Source organism: Panthera tigris, chromosome A2 (genome assembly GCF_018350195.1).
Source record: "Panthera tigris isolate Pti1 chromosome A2, P.tigris_Pti1_mat1.1, whole genome shotgun sequence".
NCBI classification, from domain to species: domain Eukaryota; kingdom Metazoa; phylum Chordata; class Mammalia; order Carnivora; family Felidae; genus Panthera; species Panthera tigris.
The window spans coordinates 17119440-17138878 of NC_056661.1; the positions used below are offsets into that span (position 1 = coordinate 17119440).

Below are 19439 nucleotides of genomic sequence, written 5' to 3' on the forward strand. Positions count from 1 at the left end.
CCCTTTCTTTCCACTTTTCTTCCGGGATTCTGTGGGTGTTGGAGGTGGAGGGGAAGGCGAATGTTTCCTCTTTCGAGCATTAGCTGATGCTTTCCTATCTCTTCTCTCTGGACTTCTGACTGGCTAGGAAGAAGTAAATGGAAATGAATATCAGCCAGCTTTTCGGACTCCTCCATTTCAACAAACCTTTGCCCAAGGTGGGTTTTCACCTAGCTCAGAGCAATTGAAAGGAACATCATTAAGTGTCTTGGACCACCCACAGTCAAGACTTTTTCTGACCCTCCAGGTGATGCAGCACCAATGGAAATATCAAAACCATCCCCCAAGTATTCAAACTATGCTACAAAACAGACATGCCCAAATCCTGCACAACTAAAATATGTTCCTGTTCACATTATTTCCAGATGGGAAAAGCACTTTCAACAACTACTGAAGAATATGAAACATATGCTATTAGATTAATAATATACAAAGACTGGTGAATAATCTTGTACAAATGTATCTGAAACTGCTCCTGACACATCAGTAAAAGGAATATGAGAAAATTTTATGACATAAAAGATGTTAAATAAGATTGCAATTTATGATTTAAAAGTCAATCTACAGAAATACAAATATCTCTATTTGCAGCTGGCATGATCTTATACATAGATAAGCCTAAGGAATCTAGAAAACACTTTCAGAAGCTAAAGAGTTCAGCAGGTGCAGGATACACATATCAATATACAAAAGTCACCCTGTAGATGATAACTATGGATTTCATAAAACAGACAATAAAGAGTTAACACCTAAGATGACCCAAAGTACTATATTTGAGGTGCAAAAAATAAAAATAAAAAAACCAGAGATTAAAACATCAATTAAACATTCATTATCTCTGGTACCATCATACTCCTTACAACTATCTGCTTCCTTTCAGAAGCTCTGTAGCATCAAATGGAAATCTGAGTCATTGTACAGAGCTATATAAGAAGCTTTAGAAAAAATCTAAACTGCACACACTGTACAGTAAGTCTGAAGCTAAACATTAAAAAAATCTTTTTTTAATGTTTATTTATTTTTGAGAGAGAGGGAGAGACAGAGCACAGCAGGGGAGGGTCAGAGAAAGGGAGACACAGAATCGGAAGCAGGCTCCAGGCTCTGAGCTGTCAGCACAGAGCCCGACACGGGGCTCGAACTCACAAACTATGAGATCATGACCTGAGCTGAAGTCAGACATTTAAATGACTGAGCCACCCAGTTTTTTAAAATTTATTTATTTAGAGAGGAGACAGAAAGAGAATACCAAGCAGGCTCCACACTGTCAGCACAGCCCAATGCAGGACTCAAGCTCACAAAGTGTGACATCATGACCTGAGCCAAAACCAAGAGCCAAACGCTTAACCGAATGAGCCACCCAGACACTCCTAAAGTTAAATTTTTAAAAAGAGCTATTAACGTTTTCTTGTTTTTTTTAATTTTACATAGAGAAAGACAGCATAAGTGGGGGAAAGGGGCAAAGGGAGAGAGAATCTTAAGCAACCTCCGTGCTCAGTGCAGAGTCTGACACAGGGCTCAAACCTACGACCCTGGGATCATGACCTGAGCCAAAATCAAGAGTCAGATGCTCAATCACAAGAGCCACCCAGGCACCCCTTAACATTTAAGTAGGCTGGCTCCACGTCCAACATGGGTCTTGAACTCGTGACCTTAAGATCAAGAGCTGTTTGCTCTATCAACGTAGTCAGCCTGGTGCCCGCCCCTAAAAATACAGATTAAATCAATTTTCGGGCACCTGGATGGCTCAGATGGTTGAGCATCCAACTTCAGCACAGGTCATGATCTCACTGTCCGTGAGTTTGAGCCCCGCGTCGGGCTCTGTGCTGACAGCTCAGAGCCTGGAGCCTGCTTCAGATTCTGTGTCTCCATCTCTCTCTGCTCCTTCCCCGCTCATGCTCTGTCTCTGTCTCTCAAAAATGAATAAATGTTTAAAAAAAATTCTTTTTAAATCGATTTTTACAGAATCTCCCTAAAAATAAGTGAATAAATTAATAAACCATCTATATCTGAACAGAAATGGCTATAGGCAGACCTGTTTAATAATGTGATGTAGAAATGAGACTATTCCTAGTGACAAAAAAGACTTGGTTGGAAATACAGTAAAGGAAAACAAATATGTAAGCATATGGGGGGAGGGGGGCACTAAATAAAAAAAATAAGATTTAAGTCAAATTCCAAAGCAAATAAGGACAAATTAAAAATCAAAGGCTATGAAAACGTCCCAGTTTCTTTTAAGTAGGCTTCATGCCCACTGCAGAGCCCAACGTGGGTCTTCAATTCACAACTGTGAGATCCAGACCTGATCTGAGATCAAGTGTCAGACACTTAAATGACTCAGCCACCCAGGCACCTCGAAAAAGACCCACTTTTAAAAAATTTTTCTTAAAAATAAAAAAATACACACAGCATGACAAAGAGTTTTAGTAAGAAAGTGTCAGCTGAAAAGAGATATGAAAAAACTGTACATTCTAAGTGAACAGTTAAAAGTATTTCTGTCTCAATTTTTCAAAGAAGTAAAATACAAAACAAAAAGCAAAAACTTTACGCGTCCCCAGTAAAAGGGAATGAGAATCTTACCGAAGCGGGTCATCAGCCAACAGATCAACACATCCAAACCTTCTTCTCAGAACCCCCTCCCTCTCGTGACGCATCTACCTCCCAAGTTGTGGCTTCTCAAGAATCATGGATAAATATTAGGTGGTTGGGCTTCTTAACACTTTAAAGAGTAATAAATCTCACATCCTCCCACCTTTGAGACCTTGAAGGCCTATACTTTGTACTACCTACTGTGTATGTATATGGCAACAAAGCTATTCAAAACTACTAAGACAAAACCAATTTTCCCTTGAAAAATCAACACCTAAATTAAATTATCCCGTGATAATATTTGGTTCACAAAATTAAAACTCAGATCTAGAAAGGAAAATCAATCAACTACACTAGGGGTGCCTGGCTGCCTCAGTTGGTAGAGCATGCGACTCCTGATCTTGGGGTTACATTCGAGCCCTGTGCTGGGTGTAGAGATTACACAGAAAAATCAGCTGGAATGCTGCCACACTGCATGCGTCACTTTAAATCTCAATGACCCTTTGAGACTTCCTTGCCCCTTTTGTGGGAATGCCGGCTCCTGAGATGGCTGTATGGCCATTTGGTAACTTTTATATAATATACCTGATACACCTTGGGCTGTATGTGAGAGTTTATTAGTGAAAATCTGACAACAATGAGGCCCAGAGAAGAAACAGCTAGAGGAGAAAAACAGTACCAAACCAAATACCTCTTCATTCTTTGTTGAAATTCGCTGACGAAAACTCACAGGCTTCCTGTTCTCATCCACCTCATAATCCTCCTCATTCATCCATTCATTGAAAACATCAGTATCCAAAATCCATCTTGCATGAACCTAAAACCACAATGAAGCATGTGTATCTATATAAATAATAAATCACTACAGTTTCTATAAAGTATTCAAAACAAAAGAAGCTGACTTCTTATTCTCAAAGCCTCAACTGCATAGAACAGTTTAAAAACATGAGACCATTAAAGACCTGTGAATGGCAACTTAACCATTTCTAATTTTTATTTCATGTTACTGAGTATAGTAAGAAAGCATCATTGGTTTTGCATAGACTGAGATTTTTTTTTAATTTTTTTAATATTTATTTACTTTTGAGAGAGAGAGACAGACAGACAGACAGACAGACAGAGGGGGAGGGACAAAGACAGACTGGGACACAGAATCAGAAGCAGGCTCCAGGCTCTGAGCTGTCAGCAGAGCCGGACACGGGGCTCAAACTCACGAGCCATGAGATCATGACCTGAGCCGAAGTTGGATGCTTAACTGACTGAGCCCCCCAGGTGCCCCTAGACTAAAGTTTTGATAACTAAGACCCTTATATTTGATAATCACGTCATTGTTATTTCAGCTTTATTCAGTTATAACTGAAAAATAAAATTGTAAGATATTCAAGGTGTACATTATGGTGATTTGATATGCATACACACTGAGAAAGGATCCTCCCATCTATTAACACATCCATCACCTTACATACTTATCTTCCCTGTGTGTGAGAACATTTTAAGTTCTATTCTCTTAGCAAATTCCAATTATACAATAGTGTTATCAACTATAGTCACCATGTTTTACCTTAGAACTTAGAACTTCCATATAAAACTTCCACAGAACTTAGAACTTCCATATAAAAGCACTATCATGCAGTATTTACTGTTCTCCGTTTGGCTTATTTCACTAATCATGTCATCTTTATCTTGATGAAAACCACTGATAAAAATTCAACAGCAATAGGCCAAAGCTAGCCATTGCTCTAGGCATGAAGGATGTCTTTATGTTTATGCATTCAACAAAATTCTAAGGAATGACGAAAGAAAACATTTACAGAGCGTCAAGTACACAGGTGCTTTCTGGAAACCTTTCAGGAATAGCCAAGGTAGGGGAGCGGGTGGAGAAGTGAAAATCAGATTCAGGATTCTTACAAGCCCTTTACATGGCAACTTCTCTTGTTTTGTTAATGTTTTTGAGTAAGAATTAATAAAATGATGGGTTTTCTGAATGTTATATACATACAGATATTTAAACCACAGACCTAGCTTATAACAGGAATTATCCAATACAATTTCTCATAGGGAGTACACTGGAAATTGGGACTAGACAATTCTTCCCTGTGTAGACAAATGCAAAATAATTTCAGCATGAAAATAATTAAATTAAATAAGTTACTGACCACTGAAAAACGAGAACTCCATAAATCCATACTGGTAACAAATAAATAAGGGGAGAGGAAGGGCTCTTGCTTATAGAACTCTGAAAGCCAACTGGTAAATGTGGAGGAAGGGCTGGAATAGAAAATTATCACTGTGCAATCATCAAAGAAAAGATTGGCTCAGGCAAGAATTTCAAGTTGATGCTAAATCTGGGTGACGAATAGAGAATTTTGATGGCAAGCAGGGTATCTGTATGGTCTAAAAGAATCTCTTACAGATTGCTTATAAATTGCAAGTGAAAAAAAAAAAAAAAGAAAGGAACTATACAGTGGATCCATCACAGCACACCTTAACTGGGTGATCAGTGTCACCACCCAGGAACAGATGGACAAGGCATGCCTCCCAGTATGACGTCCTGAGAAGGACACAACATCACTTATGCAATATTCTGGCTGGAATACAGAACCTGATTTAACCATTAAAAAAGATCACAAATGCCAAATGAGAAATATTCTTTTCAAATTCAAAAATGTCTTAGGAGGCAAGGAAATACCAGGATAATGTTTCAGGTTAAAGGGAACGAAAGAGACAGGATATTTTACTGTAACAGCTGATATTAAACAGTATTCTGTAACAGAAAAAAAATGCTACAAAAAACTTTTTTGGGTCAAGTGACAAAACTGGAATACAGACAGTAATGTATTGTGGCAACATTAAATTTTACTGAATTTGACAACCGCAACGTGCTCATGTAGGAGAATCTCGTATTCTTAGGAAACACATACATGTCTTAAAGGCCTGTGATATATGCATCTTTATCTCAAAAGGTTATGAATAAAAAATAAAAACACACAGAGAAGAAGTGATAGGTCAGAATGGGAGTAAAATGTAAAAAATAGGCAAATCTGGATAAGGGGTGTACAGGTATGCCACCTACTATTCTTACTCTTGCTATTGAAGTTTGAAAATATTTCCAAATAAAAGGGTTTCAAAAAAAGACTAAATTGTTAATCCCAGCTTCCTCATACGAAATCTGAAGCTTTAAGTCTTTCTGAACGTCACACAACTCAAACTAGGTTGAATCAGGTGTAACATCTAATATTTTTAAGTGTTCAGTATACCACATAAAACAGCCAATAAAAACTATGTATAATTACCATTTCTCATGGAAAGTGAGATCTCCCTGCAAAAATAACTGATTCCAGGACTGGGATATAGAACTGCAAAAAGAGGCTGGAAATTCTTTTTGTCCCAGAAATAGGAAATATGCAAAAATGAATCGAATACCAAAAAGTCACAGGAAGCAGCTTAAAGGAGTTCCCACTGGCCAAATTCTGGACCATTCATCAGAGTGAAGAATGGCAATAATGTCACTGCTCCACGACTGCATACTGAGACTATAGATACATGTAGAGGGAGAAAAGAAAGCTCATTACCATGTAAAATGTCAGTAACAAGCATAGAATGGACAGAGTGAGAAAACCACTAGTAATAACTAATTCAATCAGGCAGGAATTACTTACGAGTGAGCAAACTTAGGGATACAAATTTGATGAAGAAAAGGATATTTACATAATGTCAAAGTATTTCTGCATATTTTTAATTTCAAGAAGAAAAATGGTAATGTTACAGTGGGAAAACCAGGCAGATAATACCTTAACAATCAGCCATAATGGGAAAAATCAAAACACAGCCCCCTGATATGACACACTGAGACCAGAACCACTGAAGTAGTTTTGCAGCCAAAAATGCATAGCCTGAATATAATAATGAGAAAATATCCATATAAATTCAGATTCAAACATTCTAAAAACACACACACACACACACACAAATCTAGCTTATACATTTCAAAACTGCTAGTGTCATGGAAGAAAACGGCTGAAACTTCAACATTAAAGTAGACTAAAAAGATCTAACAACTACATGCAGTGTGTGATCCTGAACTGGATCCTGGATCAGGGAAGAGACTCAGTATAAAGCTTACTCTATCGGGGTGCCTGGGTGGCTCAGTTGGTTAAGCGTCCGACTTCAGCTCAGGTCATGATCTAACAGTCTGTGAGTTCGAGCCCTGTATCAGGCTCTGGGCTGACAGCTCGGAGCCTGGAGCCTGTTTTGGATTCTGTGTCTCCCTCTTTCTCTGCCCCTCCCCTGCTCATGCTCAGTCTCAAAAATAAATAAAAACATTAAAATAAATTTTTAAAAAAATTAAAAAAAAAATTTACTCTATCAATGGGACATTTGGTGCAAACAAAATATAGGCTCTATATCAGGTATTAATATTGCTTCAAAAATTAAATATCCTAGGGGGCGCCTGGGTGGCTCAGTCGGTTAAGTGGCCGACTTCAGCTCAGGTCATGATTTCGTGGTCCGTGAGTTCGAGCCCCACATCGGGATCTGTGCTGACAGCTCAGAGCCTGGAGCCTGTTTCGGATTCTGTGTCTCCCTCTCTCTGACCCTCCCCCGTTCATGCTCTGTCTCTCTCTGTCTCAAAAATAAATAAACGTTAAAAATAAATAAATATTTATTATTAAAACAGGCGAATCTGGAAGAAGAGCATAAAGCAGCATTTTGTTTTGTATTATTCTTGCAACTTTCAGAATTACTTCCATGTTAAAAGCCAAAAAATGGGGCGTCTGGGTAGTTCAGCTGGTTAAGCATCCAGCTTCAGCTCAGGTCATGATCTTACAGTTCATGAGTTTGAGCCCATGTGCATGGGGCTCTCTGCTGTCAGTGCAAGCCAACTTCAGATCTTCTGTCTCCCTCTCTCTCTCCTCTGCCTCTCTCTCTCTCAAAAATAAACATTCTTTAAAAAAGCAAGAAAGTAAGAGTTAATGCGTGGATTATTACTATTACAATGACTAGAATAGAAATGACTATTATAATAAGAGCCATGAACACAGTTTCCAGCCTTCCTAAATGACACGACCAATGTTCAACCGTACTCCTCACGCGCCTCTCTCAATTGTCTCAAACCACAAGGTAATTGGATTCTGGGGTCTCCTCAAACACCACTGTCTCATAGCCATGTATATCTTAATAGGATGACAAGAAAGAAAGATCCTCATTCTGTATTTCCTTGAAACATAGTTATGGAAAAGAGCTGAGAAATGCTATTAAGTTACACAAGAATGTTTTTAAAAAGGGATCTTTCACCTTCCATGGCTTTTCCGGAATTGGGGGATCTTCAACTTCTGCATCAACATCATTACTATGGACCCAAGTATCATAGCTACAAAGGAAATGAGAAAAGGGAAAAACAGATTAGAATTCAGATTCATTCAGTAAAAAGACTTTTCATCAAAAGGTAAAAATATATTTTAGAAATACTATTAGGATCTAGTAACATAATATTTCATACATTTTTGTTTCTGCTACTCTGACAAAAAAAAACTCTTCTGTAGAGGTCTGTAGTGATCCTGACACTGTTAAATCCAAAGTTCAAGCCTCAGTGCACAGAATTTTAATGGGTAGATTACTCTCTCCTCAAAGCCACTTCCCTCACTTGGCCTCTAAGACAGCAGTATCCTCCAATGTTCCTTCTAGTCACCAGCCTTTCCTCAGTCTTCATTGCCAGTTTCTCCTCTTCTCCCAAACCTCTTCAACACTGGAAAGTCCTAAGTTTCAGTTTTTGAAACAATCCCTTTCTTGTCTATTCATTCTCTCGATCTCACACAACCCTATGGCTTCAACTATACACTCATCTGCCATTTTCTCTAAATGCCAGACTCATGAATCCAACTGCCAATTCTGTATCTACCTACATGTTTACTAAGGCTTTCAAAACTAACACTGAATTTCAACACATAATGCCATCCTGACCTCAATAATGTGCCCTAGGCAATCATCTCCATCTCAGTAAATGCCAACTCTATCTTTCCAGTTGTTCTGGCCAAAAGCCTTGGAGACATCCCTGACTTTACTCTCAATCACCTCCTATAATCCAACCATCAGCAACTTCTATAGTTTGTTCCACCTTCAAAATATGCCCAGTATCTTATCTACTTCTCACCCTTCTACTTCTGCCCAAAGCCCGAGTCAATTTTTCATAAAGCAGCCATAGTGATCCTTTTGAAAATCAAGTCAGTCCACATTATCACTACTCAAAATGTTCCAACAACTCCCACACAACTCAAAGTAAGAGCCAAAATCCTTACTGGATTGCCAAGGCCTCATGATCTAGTCCTGTGACTGTTACTCTGAGTCCATCTCCTAATACTCTCCCCTCACTCATGTTATAGTCAAGCCATGTGGGCGTTTGTTGGGTTCTTTAAACATGCCAGGCAGTGGCCACTTCAAGCCCTTTACAGAGGCTCCTCACTACCCAGGAATCATATGGCTCACCCTCCTATCTTCACATCTCTTTGCTCAACGGGTTCGCTCTTTCAAGTACTCCTCCTGCTCCTCCACAATTTTGAAATGAGCATAGAATTATCTACCAAACTGAAACTGTGTCAATGCTACTATACTAGCCAACAAATTAACTGTAAAACCAAGAGATACCTAAATGAAACACAAGTATGGTAACAAGCATGGGCTTCCTGTAGCTACTACTCAGAAGTTAATTCAAAAGCGTCCGGAATAAGCACAGCTCTACATACCTATTCACAGCACTCTGGTAAGTTTCCCAGTAACACTTAAAACATGAGTTGGAGAAAAAAGTTCCTTTGCCAAGTTATGAATTATACCAGGTAAAGATTACAATGATGAGTCTGATAACCTTACATTCTCTCAAAGTCTTGAGTTCAAAACATTATAAAGATAGAAAGGCACAAACTCGAGCAATCCCCCCTTCCCAGGGTCCCCCATTCCACACTTTCAGTTATCCAGTCGAACATGGTTGAAGACAGATGGTCCTCCTCCTGACCTTTCATCAGAAGGTCGACAGCAGCCTAAGACAACACCACAGTGCCTGTGTCACTCACCTCACTTCAACTCATCACGAAGGCATTTTATCATCTCACATCATCACAAGAAGGGTGAATACAGTACAATAAGGTATTCTGACAGAAGAGAGACCACATTCACGTAACTTCTATCACAGTATATTGTTACAATCATTCTATTTTATCATTAGTTATTGGTGTTAATCTGTCACTGTGCCTAGTTCATGAATTAAACTTTACCTTAGGTATGTACATATAGGAAAAAATATAGCATATGTAAAGTCTGGTACTATCCATGGTTTCAGGTATCCACTGGGAGCCTTAAAACAAATCCCCTGCAGATGAGGGTGTCAGGGGGACTGCTGTAGAGTTAATAAAGAAAGTGAACAGTGAACAAGGCCCATTGAGAAGACAAGACTCACACTAGATGCTTTATCTTATGTGATACATAAAGAAAAAGTTGGCAAACAGGCTAACATGTTTTTACTGTTATATATTTAACATCTCTTATTATTATAAATATTTCAACTGTATACTTACGAAGCTTGTCATCACAAATTCGAGTTTCCACCTAAATGTTTCAAAGGGCAAACTGATTTCCTATTAAGACTTCTACACCCTTGGAAGGTTTAACAGTACCAAGGACTATTTGATGCCTCAAGACTAGAAATGTTTTACAGAAAGCATTTAAATATTAAAAACCTGTTAGTTCATTTAAAGTAATCAATTCTGGTTCAGAAGAGGCTCATTAGCAAACTGACTTAATCTTGTTCTAATCAACTCAACCTATACGAAAACTGTGCATATACTCCTCAAATTTTGAACGTATCTAAAAACATTATTTTCTTCTTCAAAAATACCTTTACAAGTAAAATAGACTCAAATAGATTAACTTAAAAAGAGTGCATAACCAGACATTATGTGTCATCGTTAGATGATGAAAAATACAAACCTATGCAATAGTCTTATTCCTTCCATAAACTGAAATGGACTCTGATCAACTCTAGATCTAACTACCAATTCAAAGGAGATACAGAGAAAGGAGAAACATGTTCAAAAACACCACAGTGATGCCATTAAAAAAAAAAAACCAAAACACAGTGTGGTAAACTTTACAGGACAAGGAACCTGGTTTCTTAAATAATACAATAATACAATGCCTGTGGTGGGAGTAGGGAAGACAGAGACAGAACCTAGAAACTGAAAAATGTGCTTACAAATATATCAATGAATCACAAAATGTGGCTGAATTCTACTTTCAACAAATATCAATCTATAAAGTAATCATATGTATCACTTATATGACAACGACTGGATAGAGGACACTGTATTAAGGAATTCTGTTAAGTTTTTTTAGATTTGACAGTAATATTACTTTACTATTTTTTTTAAAATGAGGCCTTGTTTTTTTAGAAATACATACTGAAATATTTACTATTAAAATGTTATATTTGGGATTTGCTTCCAATAATATGAGAAGGCTAAAAGTGGATGGGGGTATAGGTGAAGGAAGACTGGTCTGACATCAAAAACCCACAATGGACAGACTCTAGTGAACTTCATGGAAGGTTATCCTTTATTCAGAAGCATCCTATGTAGGTGTAATACTAATTAAACAAGGACCACCATTTTCATTAACATCACTAACATCTAGTTCTTGCAATACTCTTTATATTTGAAAACTGAAACACACTATGAGTTATGATTATCTCAAAGTAATAATAACACTAGGGAAATAAATTTCTGCCAAGAAGAAAAAGTCTCCTCTTTAGACATAAAATAATTCATCCTTTATAGTATGGCATGAATATTTTTTTTGAAAAAACAAAATAGTCATAAAATATTAGAGAGAAAAATTCATTTCTTGAAGGAAACAAATCTAGATTAGCATTCTAATACTGTGCTAAAGGGGTGCTTTGGCAAATGCAGCAACCTATCAGTTTATTAAGATAAATAAAGCCATGTGACTGAACTGAGTTCCATAAATAAGAAAAATCAGTAATACTCAAAAAGTGAGATCAAGCAATGAAACAAAGTTGTCATTATTGAGAAAGTGAAACTACATGTAAATAAGTCTGGCTTGCACGGGGATTAAAAATCTTTATCCCATATCTTAGGACATGTCGACATTACCTGTCTGGGTAAAACCCCCAGTGCACTAACACCTGCTTATCTTTTCTCATCACCGGTCTCAACCATTCTTCTGAAAGGGAAAAAGAAAATACTTTAGTCGGGCTGACAAAATAAATGAATAAATTATTATTTTAACTAAATTTCTACTTAGAATTTTTAGTTTGCTAGTAAGCAAACTCTAAAAAATTCTTCTCATAATTAAACATTGTGTCTATCATATTAAGGAGAAGTTTTTCAGCCATGTATTCAGAATTACTAGATTCTAGACCTATTATCCATTGCTCTTAGCAAATCCAATTGTCCACACAGTAAAATACTCTCCTCCTATCCACCTGCCTGTTTGTCTGCAATTCCATCTAAATCACGAACACTATATTCTTTACTGCCATATTTTCCATGTAAAACCTCTCCTCCCTTTTTGTGTGAAGCTTTACAATTACTGTACATTTTTCAAGGTGTAAGTCATGCTTCATGTCCTTGATGGAAGTTTTACTACATGGTCTTCTTCCTCTATACTTACTGCCTCTGTCATCCTATAGTACTTCACACAGTGCTACACCAAAGCTTTTATCAATACTATTTTTACTATTTTTTAATGGCATCCTGTTAATTTAGTCCTTCCATCAACAATGTAAGCAGTATGATCACACTGGATATTTTTATTTTGAGCCTCCTTAGCAAAGATAGGTGCAAATTTATACAACAGGATGATTCTTACTGATTTTAATCATAGTTGGATTATACCTACATTTCAGCACTTGTGTGTCTGTTTCTTTGGTAGTCTAAATTTAGCTTAATAACCTGTTTCTATTGCTCAGAGGGAACTAGTCAAGTAAGCCCTTTGAAACCCAAGAAATAGCAAAACAGAACAACAAAGTGAAACCAGCTAAGTAAAAGGGGCTTTATGTTGCCAATTTCAACAAGAAATAGCCCCAGGTTCACTGACTAAAGGCATGAAAGACCACATGCCTGTGTGTGTGTGTGTGTGTGTGTGTGTGTGTGTGTGTGTGTGTGTGCGCGCGCGCGCATTTTATTTTAAGTAGGCTCCACACCCAATGTGGGGCTCAAACTCACAACCCTGAGATCAAAAGCCAGCTGAGTGTCCAGTGCCTGTGTTCTTTTTCAAGCATCCAATTGCTCACCCGACTATCTTGAAAGAAATGTGAAAAGGAAGAAATCAAGCACTGTTCCTTAGCCTGATTTCTCAAAATAGCCAAGGAAAAAGTGAAGAGGTCAGTGGGTCTTTCATAACTCACTATGTAGTGACAAAATATACTGACTCTTAACTAATAAGAGCTGCCCTTTAGAATACTAAATCTAGGGGCGCCTGGGTGGCTCAGTCGGTTAAGCGTCCGACTTCGGCTCAGGTCATGATCTCACGGTCCATGAGTTTGAGCCCCGCGTCAGGCTCTGTGATGACAGCTCAGAGCCTGGAGCCTGCTTCGGATTCTGTATCTCCCTCTCTCTCTGACCCTCCCCCGTTCGTGCTCTGTCACTCTCGGTCTCAAAAATAAATAAACGTTAAAAAAAAAATTAAAAAAAAGAATACTAAATCTATCTTCAAAGGTTGTGCAGCTTTTGGAGGTAAAGAAAAAAAAATCCTCCTTTTTACAAGTGACTTTGATAGAAAGAAACTATGGCACTGATTGCCTTTGGAAGTTTGCCTGGTAGCAAAACTAACTAAAGGTTAAAGATGTAAATCCACATTCTTCCCAGAGATGATTATAAGCTACACAGAACCAATAAAACAACCAGTTTTATGAGTAAAAATTAGTCCAAACTGAGGACAGATACATAACTCTCACAACTCAACAATAAAGACATAGTCTAATTAAAAAATAAGCAAAGGATCCTAATTTTTTACCTCTATACTTTTGCTTATTTTGCATTCTCTTCTAGGATGCCATACCCAAAATCTTACCAAAAGATTAAGGCCAATTAAATATCACATCTTATTTAAAATTTTGACTAATCCTCATTAAAGACATGTGGCATTTTTGAGGATTTTACAACACAGTTTCTAATGTGTTTCTGGCTGGTACTGCTATCATCTACACACTTACCTGAAACAAATACATGTAGGGAGCCCAGCACAGGGCTTTGCTAATAAGGGTCAACATTTACCTGACAGTCCGTTACTCTAAGGTAAATCATACAGTGTGCACAATCCTGTCTTATTGATTATACTAGAGTAGAATATTATCAGTAGTTAGAGCAACTGTAGTGCTGTAACTACTGATAATATCAAGCAAGCATCAGTATGCAGTAAACTAGGTTGTATTAAACCAAGGAGAAAAATAAAACCAGCACCAGTAAGGAATCACTAGTAGCTTGTATAACAATTACAGGTCAAATCTTTTGTAAAAGGTGATTTTTTTCATAAAGTTCACATGCTAAAAGTTTTTTTATCAGTCTTATTGGAGAAACAGAGCCTGCAACAGAATCAGTATTCTAATATCACAGCAATCCACTACCCCCATCTAGTGGAGATCCGTGGCTATTACCTAACAGGATAAAGGCTGAGAACCTGTTCAACAATGAAGGATGAAGTTTCTCACTTTATAAAAGCACAACAATCACAGGGCTGAGATTCTGACTGTAACAAATAAAATCAAACTTTTAGTTATCACACTGATGATGTAAAGACCTAAATGTAACAGCAAAACTAAAGTCTCAGAAGAGGAAACAGGTTGTAAAACTTCAGGGCTCTGGATGAGGCAATGGTTTCTTAGATTTGACACCAAACACAGAAGCAACAAAGCAACTAAACAAACCTAACCTAACCTCCTGTAATTGTTTTCAATACCTGTAGGATCCGTAGCAATGTCTCCCTTCCATTCTCTACTTTGTTTTCTTTTTTCCCCTGCTTATTTGCAGAACAATTGCAATAGCCTCATTGATCTTTTCTGAGAGCCATTTCTGACACTGCTGAGCAAGGCTTGCTGTTTATTTTCCACATCATTAAGTTTTGTCTGTAATTATTTCCTTCTTTCTTTAGGTTAATTTGCTATTATTTTTCCAATTTCATAAGAAAGATGTGTGCACCACCGATTTTTCAGTCTTTCTTTCCTAATATACAACTTTTAAAAAATGTTTATTTACTGGGGCACCTGGGTGGCTCAGATGGTTGAGCCTCCAACTTTGGCTCAGGTCATGACCCCACAGTTTGAGTTCAAGCCCCACATCAGGCTTACTGCTGTCAGTGCAAAGCCCGCTTCGGATCCTCTGTCCCCCTCTCTCTGCCCCTCCCTTGCTTGTGCTCTCCCAAATATAAATAAACATTTTTTTAAAAAATGTTTATTTGAGGGGCGCCTGGGTGGCGCAGTCGGTTAAGCGTCCGACTTCAGCCAGGTCACGATCTCGCGGTCCGTGAGTTCGAGCCCCGCGTCAGGCTCTGGGCTGATGGCTCAGAGCCTGGAGCCTGTTTCTGATTCTGTGTCTCCCTCTCTCTCTGCCCCTCCCCCGTTCATGCTCTGTCTCTCTCTGTCCCAAAAATAAATAAATAAACAAATAATTTAAAAAAAAAAAAATGTTTATTTGAGAGAGATAGAGATAGAGATAGAGATAGAGATAGAGATAGAGAGAGAGAGAGAGAGAGAGAGACAGCACAAGAGCACAAGATGGGGAAGGGCAGAGAGAGAGGGGGAGAGAGAGAATCCCAAGCAGGCTCCACTCTATCAACGCAGAGCCCGATGCAGGGTCCCATCTCGCAAACTGTGAGATGATGTATGACCTAAGCCAAAATCAAAAGGCGGATGCTTAAGGGGCGCCTGAGTGGCTCAGTCAGTTAAGCGTCCAACTTTGGCTCAGGTTAGGATCTCACAGCTTGTGGGTTCAATCCCCCGCAATGGGCTCTGTGCTGACAGCTTAGAGCCTGGAGCCTGCTTTGGATTCTGTGTCTCCCTCTCTCTGCCCTCCTCCCCGGCTTGTACTTTGTCCTTCTCTCTTCTCAAAAATAAACAAACATTAAAATTAATTAATTTTAAAAAAAGAGAGAGAGAGAGATGCTTGAAAGACTGAGCCACCCAGGTGCCCTCCTAACATACACATTTAAAAACATACATTTCTCTCTGGACACAGCTTCAGCTGCATCCAACAGAATGTTCTTGCACTTTATTACTCATTTCATAATCATTTAATTCTGAAGATTTTCTACTTCCATTGTAATTTCTTCTTTGCCCCATGGATTACTTGGCAATGCGTTTCTTAATTTTCAAACATATAGGGATTGTCTGGTAATCTTTTTGTTCCTGACTTCTAGCACAATTGCACTGGTCAAGAAAAAGTACTGAGCATGGGGCAATTAACAACTCAAACCTGACATAATTTGGCTTCTTATATAGATGTCCTACAGGGATAGGTTATATTAACCAGAAGACTTGAGCCCTATAAGAGATGGGTTTCTCAAATTAATGTGGTTAACTTATTAATTCGTATTTTCTTTCTCAACAAATCAGTTTCCATAGCTCTATACAACTCAGGCCACTAACAAAATCAACTTTCAGGATAGCAGAAGTAAAAGTTCAGAATCTGAACCATTTTACATTCACCAAACTAAAATATAGTAGGCCTTGTTCAGACAGCCACTAAGCCCATCTTCCCCAGAGATGTTCTTTCATTTTGCAATGTCTCTTAATTTTGAGAACACAAGCAACATAGCAAACATTAACAAAGTTAATACATAAAGCATGTCTAAACTTAACACCCAGATAATATAACCAACAAAGAAATAAATAAAAGTCCAATGATTAGAAAGTTGGACATCACAGAATTAGTTTGCTTATTAGCCAATTCAGCAAAAAACCAGAAAACTACATTTAAATAATCTGTATAAGTTACTTAGTACTGTAAGTCTCTTCTGCAAAACATGGGTTATATCGTTTAAATAAATCTGATAAAATTTAAAATCTAGTGAAACGAGTTCACAACCAACAATGAACTTACCATCCTCTTGAGAGGAAGGATATGGATAAATGTGGTGGGAAGCCTTTGACTTCTCATCAGTAAATGTCCCCTGGAAAACAAATGAATAAGCAACATAAGAGTAAAGCACATGGCTAACAAAGTATGCAACGCCAGATGTAACCTGCCTGAGAATCTCCAAGACATTACTCTGTGTTTTAAGACTGTAATATTTTTATTATTTTTAGTCCAGGAAAAGGATAATTGTTAATAAAAACAAAAACACATAAATTATCTACAGACACAGTTTATATTGTATAGAAAAATCATGCAAGTGCCTCTTGGCTAATTCCCTATCTCTCTCTAGGTAATCTTACCAGGAGTATGAGTACTTCTAATTCTAAAAGTCACTCCAAAGTCATCAAAAATCCTAAGTTTTTTTTGTGCTTCAGTGTCTTCTGTGACATACAGTGGTAATAATACGTATTTCACAAGATTTTGTTGCAATTTAGCAAAGACTGGTGACAGGTACTCAAACAATGGAGTTGCTGATGCATTCTGAATGTCAGAACAAAAGATTAATCATCAGTATTCAATGATATCATTAGCTTAAGGTCTCTTCTGTAAGACTCTATGAAACCAGGGAGATTTTTACATCTCTCTAGAGGTTATCCCTAGTGAACAATCACGAAGCCAACCAGATTTCTGAAGAAAAACAGCAACTGAATGTTCAGTATCAACTGTAGGAAAATACGTAAGTTTCTTCCAGGATGACCTGGTAGCAAGAAGAATATAGCTAATTCCAGCTTGAAGGCAATAGCCAACAGGCTAATTTGTTCCATTTTTGCCTTCTAACATTCTACATGTAATTAAACTACACTTGGGGCACCTGGATGGCTCAGCTGGTTAAGCATCTGACTTCAGCTCAGGTCATGATTTCACAGCTTGTAAGTTCAAACCCTGCATCAGGCTCTCTGCTGTCAGAAGAGTCTACTTTGAATCCCCTGACCCCCTCTCTCTCTCTCTGCTACTCCCCTGCTCACTCGTGTGTTGCTTTCTCTCAATAATAAATAAAACTTTTAAATAAACTACATTTGACAGCCACTCCAATGAATAGTCCAGAAGAGAAATGAAGATTAAGTGACTTGTTCCAAATCCTAATGTTAAGTGAGAAGAGCAACCAGACTTGAGACAGTAGGGTCAGTATATGTAAGGACCATAGTAAATATCCAAATGTAAGCAATATTAGAAATCCTTACTTCAGGGCCGCCTGGGTGGCTCAGTCAGTTAAGCATCTGACTTTAGGTCAGGTCATGATCTCACAGCTTGTGAGTTCAAGCCTCACTTCGGGCTCTGTGCTGACAGCTCAGAGCCTGGAGCCTCCTTTGGATTCTCTGTCTCCCTCTCTCTCTGCTCCTCCCCTACTCATGGTCTCTCTCTCTCTCTCTCTCTCTCTCTCTCTCTCTCTCAAAAATTAATAAATATTAGAAAAACTGGAATAGACAATATGAACCAAGAGTCTTAAAAATGTTTAAAAATTTTTTAAAAAGACATCCTTGCTTTAGGAACTCAGAAGATATTTTACTAATTACTGAAACATAATTCCACTGGCAATCTTTCTTGCAGCAGAAAGAAGAAAGATTATTTCAGGAGGCTTCTCAACTAACCCTAAGGATTAGTAACACTTTGTCACTCAAATGTTGTTTTGGAAACAGCATCTGGTTGTCCTCAGCTAGTTTACCATGATAAGGGTTTGCTTACAGTTCAGCCATGTGTAGTCACAAACCTACATGCAGTAAATACCCTAGGTCTCAACCTAACATGAGGCTCAAGGAGGGAGAGAAAGATGTCCGAAGATAGCACTGGTACGTGTGAATCAAAACAAAGTAAGCTTATGAGGAAAACAATTTTCCAGTTCGCATATATAAATACAACACATATCAAAGGGGCAGGCAATGAGGGAAGACAGGTTTACTGGAAACAATATTTGATATCCTACCAACAACTATGTCATCAACTCCTACTCTGTGATTCAGACCACAGTCTCTTTAAATTACATAAGCACATTTCACAATAAGACTATAATAACTCCCTACCAATGACTATTAAATGCTAATCTTGGATATACATGTGCATCAAATCACCACATGGTACACCTTAAACTTCCACAATGTTATGTGTCAACTGTACCTCAATAATGTTAAATAGGAAAATGCTAGTCTAGGCTAAGAATTAGAGGTGAGTGGAAGAGAAAAAAACTTGGTACTGTAAGAACCAAAAAGAGATAACTCATTTAAAGCAGACACATACAGAAACTAAAAGACATTATAATTGAGATTTATAAGAAGCTTACTACTACACACTTTTCTGAAGTGATCATGTCTATTACCTGATGTCGTTTGATGATATCTTTCAATTTGTTAGCCAACTTCAGATCAATGTCTGGAATGAGGTAGATGCTGGGTCTGGTCAGACAATTGCTCTGAGGAAGAAAAAAGAGATTTTGCAATTCTCTTGGTTTTGAAATGATATCACATTACTCATGAATTCCCTAATGGCAAAAATTGACATTCAAAGCCACAGTGCTTAAAATAGGAAGATGTTTTTTAAAATAGACTGCAGAAGTCTCATCTCAATATAAAAGCTAAGTGTTCAGCAGGCCACTTAATGTTATCCCCAGATCCTTTCTCTGCAGCTAAGTACACTCAGACAAAAAATGTTGGGAATCACAACCTAAAGAAATTCATCATATTTTTC

General features: G+C 37.9%; 1 protein-coding gene across 4 annotated transcripts in view; it reads right to left on the reverse strand.

Annotated features, from left to right (window-relative positions):
* Positions 1-19439, reverse strand: part of SMARCC1 (SWI/SNF related, matrix associated, actin dependent regulator of chromatin subfamily c member 1) — a 201888-nt gene that overhangs the window by 115245 nt on the left and 67204 nt on the right. For all 4 annotated transcript variants that reach the window (XM_042978828.1, XM_042978827.1, XM_042978826.1 and 1 more), the window contains exons 5-10: positions 19072-19164; positions 16725-16794; positions 11781-11850; positions 7918-7993; positions 3317-3442; positions 2-123 (exon numbers count right to left, since the gene is read on the reverse strand). In XM_042978828.1, coding sequence (XP_042834762.1) covers positions 2-123; positions 3317-3442; positions 7918-7993; positions 11781-11850; positions 16725-16794; positions 19072-19164 — 557 coding nt within the window. The remainder of the gene's footprint in view (position 1; positions 124-3316; positions 3443-7917; positions 7994-11780; positions 11851-16724; positions 16795-19071; positions 19165-19439) is intronic.